The 6,000-nt window shown below is 33.8% G+C and overlaps 1 protein-coding gene across 1 annotated transcript in view; it reads left to right on the top strand.

The window, feature by feature from the left end:
* Positions 1–567: 567 nt before the first annotated feature.
* Positions 568–6,000, top strand: part of Lmpt (four and a half LIM domains protein limpet) — a 202,172-nt gene continuing 196,739 nt past the window's right edge. The window contains exon 1 of the mRNA XM_073084350.1: positions 568–896. Coding sequence (XP_072940451.1) covers positions 849–896 — 48 coding nt within the window. The 5' untranslated portion in view covers positions 568–848. The remainder of the gene's footprint in view (positions 897–6,000) is intronic.

Here is a 6,000-nt window from a genome sequence, read left to right as displayed (position 1 = left end):
CAGATAAAATGTCGAGTCGGGTGACGTCACCGTCGCAGGCGCAACCCAAGATTAACCAGCGACCAACTACCTAAATATAGAATGTAAACATCTCTTAAGTGATTCATGTACCTACGCTTCAGCTGTAATAAGTAAACAGTGTAATAAGAAATGTAAGCAATAGACCAGGTTGCCTACTCATTTCTTAAGAATTATACTTATGTTAGATAATGGCACATTGTTAAATATATAGCTATATGCAAACGATATTTCACAATCAATTTGTCACATAATATATATGTTTTAATACTTCAAAATACATAACCGGCGCCGTGATTCTTAAAACTGAGATCACTTTCTTCAATGGAAAGACGATTGAGCGCACCGGCTCAATGTACGAGTGTCGTTTCTGCTTAAAGGTTCATTATTTCTCCGTTTGGTTCGGGACCGGTAGAAAACATAACCTCCAAATGCCTGGTCCATTGTCCGGCAAGTAAAAATGCAGGCATGGCGTCTCGGAACGCGTTGGCCGCGAGAGACCGAGTGCAAGTGTTCGAGCCAGTCACAACTCAACCGCGGGCCGGAGTCCTCGCTTCGCTCGCCGCGACCGGTTTTAAGTTCCACTCCACTCGATAAACTTATCATCAAATAATTGCATGAAGTCATCGATTAAATTAAGTGCCGCGTCTCAATACAGCATTGCGACGATTTTTCAACGAAAAACGTTGGCAAATGGTCCAACTCCGCGGATTAACAGTAAACTTGCGAAGTCGCTTGAATGTTCAAGTTTGACAGCTGTGAACTCCACAAGTGTCCGTGAAAAAGTTTTGTGCGATCCCATTGGCTGATTTGTTTTGTGCTAGTCCAGGATGAATGGAACGCCGGCTAGGAGACCGAAGAGCGCCTTCTCTGAGAGTGTAAGTCCGTTTAAAGATTGAGAACAAAAAATAAATAATTAACACAAATACAATCATAAACCTGTTTTATATGATTGTGCACGTAACTACAGGTAGCTGTTGCGTTAATCCAATGTAATATTACAAGCATGATAAATGTAAGTTACACAATTTTTTGTAAACAGAAAGTTTGACGGTCACTGTCAAGTGTGGGGCGTTAGAAAGAGAGAAATGATTGGGCGAGCGAATGGCAATTTGACGGCGTGAAGTATTGTTTGTGATTGTAAACAAGTTCAGTAACTATAGGTGGACGGTAAGTGGCATGATCGTGAGGAATCGCTTATTGTCCGGCTGGCAGGTCATCGTCGCGTATTGATAAGACGTATTGTTCTAATAATAAATTGTTTTTTGTTCTGTACCCCGGTCGTTTAAGCACTAATTTTGGTATTGATAGATAGTGTAACACTGATTCATTGTAATGTATATGGCAGTTAAATAAATACAGGTGGTCAGTTTAGTCGAATATATAAATTAGCAACATAACCATAGTGTTAGCGCTATAATACGTATGTATGGTCACATGTGTTGGGACAATTATGATTAATCAATTTCATATAATTGTTCATGATCAGAATAGCAAAACGTTTTATTTAAAAAAAAAAATTAACTCTACTTTAAACTACATTACAATTTTTTTCCCTAATCCATTACCATCTTCGGTAAAGTTATGTATGAGAAACAATATCGTAATAAGCATTCAAGACAAGAAGGTGTTAAAATCAATTTTATTATTACCATGCGGCTGCTAAATTTATATTCCATGTCTTGAATTAACAAATAGGAGCCTTATTCTGCAAACATTTTAAAAATATAAAGGATGTGTATAATGTATTTTATATGTTTTTGCATATTAATTCTTGGAATTGTAACGCTATCACGTAGATCGATCAACGATTAGTTGGATACACGAATAGAACATTGGTTTACATCAGGAATTCAAATTGATGAGAGAGTATGTGATAATCGTATTATTGATATAAGAACCCTCCAATCAATACGGTGATGTTTATCTCGAATAGGTAATGAATTCTTAAAAAATATGAACATCAAGAAACTCACCATGAAGAGAATAGGGGAAGAAAAATCATTTGGCAATACCGAAAGTTGATTACATAAAATATTTTTGACCAATGTGATTTATGATTACGTTACGAACACTATGCGTAATATTTTTAGTAATTTTAATTTACATTACGATAATAGTTGAGGTTAGGTTCACGTACGATAACATTGCTATGAAACAGATAAAATATATTTTACGTACAAACACTTAAGGTGTTAAGCTAAGGTTGCCTTCGGTATATATTATGATTGAACAAATTGTATAACTAATACCTAATACTAAATCAAACTTTTGTCCAAGAAATTTGTCGTATTTTAATAATTCTTGTCTACTAAAAATTAGCAAATTTTAATCTTTGGTAGACCTGAATGATAGATTGAATGTTATGAACGGGCATTTGAAATACGCGAAAATATTATTGAATTGGATAAATATAGAACTATGTTCAAGACCAAATGATTCATGATTACTTACCATATTATTGTATGTTTATTTATCCTGGTGTCAAATTATATTTGCCTAAATATATTTAATACTTAATGGCATTAATCTTTTTACAAACTTTTGACATGCATAAAAACGTGTTATTATGTGTATTATACCTACTACGCTTATTGGCCAAATGTAGAATGCAGCAGTATTATTTTCAAGAGATTTAGTCTTCTTTTAATCTGAGTTGCAGTGTAAAAAATTTTATAATCAGGAACATCAAACTTTCTCGATGCATTTTATAATACCGTTCCGTTCTCTTTCCGCTATTCAACCGCTATCTTTTCGTCTATCAGTATTTACAGTGTTGATCCGTTTAGGATAGTCAATGTGTACCCGTGAAAAGTATACTAGGTTCAATAGTTAGAAATTATTTAGTCTAACATTCCATCTATTTTTTATGTGACTACCGCACGATAAATTGCTTATAGAGAAAAAAGTGGTATTCGTATGTCTATTGTCCAAAACTTTTTCAAGCATTTGTAAAGGTATATTTTCATTACAATATTTTTTTAAATTCTTTAATGTTAAAAAGAGTCTATTTAATTGCTGGTGAGTTGTCATCTAGGGGGAAACTATATAAAAGAAAGAAGGATATTCGATTTTTTAGAGAATACGATGGATAGTCATAGAATGGTTTGTCAGAGAAAATAAATAGTTAAAATATATTTACTCTTAATTTTATTAATTTATTTTTTTTATAAGAAATGAAATACATATTGTATTCTTTGTTTGTATTCTTATTTAAATACAATTGCCATTTAATTACAAATCTTACCTTTTACTTAAATTGTATTTATAAACTTAAATTATACACCTAATTCTAACATGCATATCTAAACTGTGAGACTAGTGTGTTTATAGGTGTGTCCGTTTGTTTGTGTATTTGTCTTTGTGTCCGTGTGTAGCAATTACATTAAAGGGAAGCCGTAGGGCTATTTGATTGATGGTTTATTTATTTTACTTGAAGATTGAGTGGTTCAGGCATAGTGTTACAAACAATACTCCTGTATATTCTATGGCTCTTATTACATTCAACCTAAGGATAAAAAGCAATCATTGTATTTTTATGCCTGTATTTAATTAATTTTGAATTTCGGATAATAATTTCAATCTATTTAAAATAATTTATATATAAAACAAAGAAACAAACGAGAACAGTGCACCTGATGGTAATTGTCTACTGCTGCTCGTTGACTATAAATAACCCTACATAAAGTTTGAGTTCTACCTGAAGTCCGTCAAAGATGCATTACTACCTCTGGGGACAAAGTTGGAACGCCTCGGGCAACTCTGTTGTTATAACACAGAAACAGATGAGACGGTGGTGCCTCCGGGGTCAAACCACAATAACCTTACGACCTTTAAATTCGACTGGTACAAAACGAAACTAGGATAGAACAAAATTAAACCTCCTCATATACTTAGTGACCGAAAATCAACTGTTTTAATTGTATTTTAGCGTTAATATTGTCAAAGCTCTGTTTTAAACTGTTAATATTTAGTAGAATACGTCCTCAGGACTACATTCCAAATGGATTTTCGTACCCACAGAACCGGTTCTTACGAATGGTAGTGTGAGTTTTGTGTAAATCGGACTAAATGTAGTCGGTTCATTAAAATTTTGACGTTTTAACGGCGAATCTAAATCATTATATAGGCAGTTATCCTTATTGAGGCCTTTCTAGCAATCTGGTCACGTAGCCTGAGTTAGGTATAAATCGTTTTAGGTGGTTATAACAAATCCGGGACGGATGTCATCTATATAAATAAATAAAATTTATTTCTGTCGGTTAGTTAGAAATGAGTGGTGTTTTCTAAGGTCATCATTGTTAAGGCTATTTACATACAAAAAATTGCTCACTACTATTTTTGTTGCTTTTTGGCTCCGTATATTGATTTTTCTTATGTATCGTGTACAAATATCATATGTTACTTAAATATATTTAGATATGTATATTTTAAATCATAGAACAATTAATAAATAAATAAAATGAAGAATTATTATTTTGAAACAATCATGCGACCCTCGATTTATTACTAGGCCTAATCTTTTTGTCTGATTATATATTTCTATGTTTCTATATAGGCTTTTCGTTGAAGCTATGTTCTAGTTTCAAGGATTACAGCACCCTTACACACGTCGCGATTCGAGGCATTCCAATTTTGCCCTCAAGGACGACAACGTATTTGTAGTCGACCTTAGAGCAGAGAGTAGATATCCCATACTATTTCAGATGGGATACAGATGTGCCTATGTGCGACTGTGACCACTTACCATCAGGTCATCAGCAGCCTATTACTGTGTTATTGCTGGGTACGAGCATCTCAGAGTGGGTTTGATTCTCCTTTAAGAACTATATTTTCTTCAAGATGTTTTCCTTTACTGCTATAGTTAATTTCTAAATTAGTTATCATTCAGGATTACTAATTTGTAATAGACATGCAACTTCGAAAATAATGAGGTTTGGATCTGTATCTCGGGGATGTTGGAACTATCCATCGGGGAAATAGAGACAGAGACTACCATCAGATGAATTTAAATAGTAAAAAGTTGAATATTTATATCAATACTAGTGGTGCCCGCGGCTTCGCCCGCATTTTAAAGAAATAATATGACATACACAGAAAGAGAAAATTTGTACCTGCATTGGAATGACAGTGGTGCCATCTATCGAAAATTGATCTTACCAACTCCCAAACCCTCGTGGGCTCTTGGACAACAACTTTGCTAAAGATCATCACTTGATCAAATGCATAGTTTCCGATTCTATAACTACTTACGAATTAAAAATTAATTAAAAAACCTTTATATCACGGTGTGCGTAAATTGACGTTTTACGCACGCTTCGCGTGCGCAAAACCCCCATTTCCGACCCCGTAATATTAGTACATTACAATACGAGGACGAAAAATGTTTTTCTGACTCGTGTGATTGCAGTCCTCGCCTGCGGCTCGGCCTGCAAACTCACACTTGTCAGAAAAAAATTTTTCGTCCTCGTATTGTAATGTACTATTATAGCACTCTGTGACCTAAACCCGCATTTTAACTACGCATTTCTGTGTCCAAAGTAGCCGATTTTTACACCGTACGAATATTAATACACTACCCTCACAGTTGTAAAAAATAAACATAGCTATGAACGTTTCATACTTTTAAATGCCATTTAAAATTTAAAAGTGAGTAATGAGTATTTTGTTTAAAGCTATAATTATGTTAATATTTTATTTTGGACGTACATATTTATAAATGTTTTTGCCATTGTGTATATACTAAGCAATAGCATCACTATAAGACTAACTGTTGGGCTTTATCGAGTTTTATTGTTTGTTTTGACTGTGTTTTGTCGCTACACACCATAGTAGGAGATATTTAAATTAGGAATAATTATCAAAATTAGCCATAATACTACTCCAGTGGAACCTCGACTAAGTGACCTATTTGTTGTCGTATTTGTGGCATTCGGATTATCGAAAATTTGGATAATTGAGTTTATGAAGAAAAGCTATTTA

The sequence above is a fragment of the Epargyreus clarus genome, unplaced genomic scaffold (genome assembly GCF_041222505.1).
Source record: "Epargyreus clarus isolate Ecla_fem2 unplaced genomic scaffold, WU_Ecla_fem_2.2 ptg000021l, whole genome shotgun sequence".
NCBI classification, from domain to species: domain Eukaryota; kingdom Metazoa; phylum Arthropoda; class Insecta; order Lepidoptera; family Hesperiidae; genus Epargyreus; species Epargyreus clarus.
Note: the sequence above shows the minus strand (reverse complement) of the source record. Positions and strands in the feature narration are given on the sequence as shown.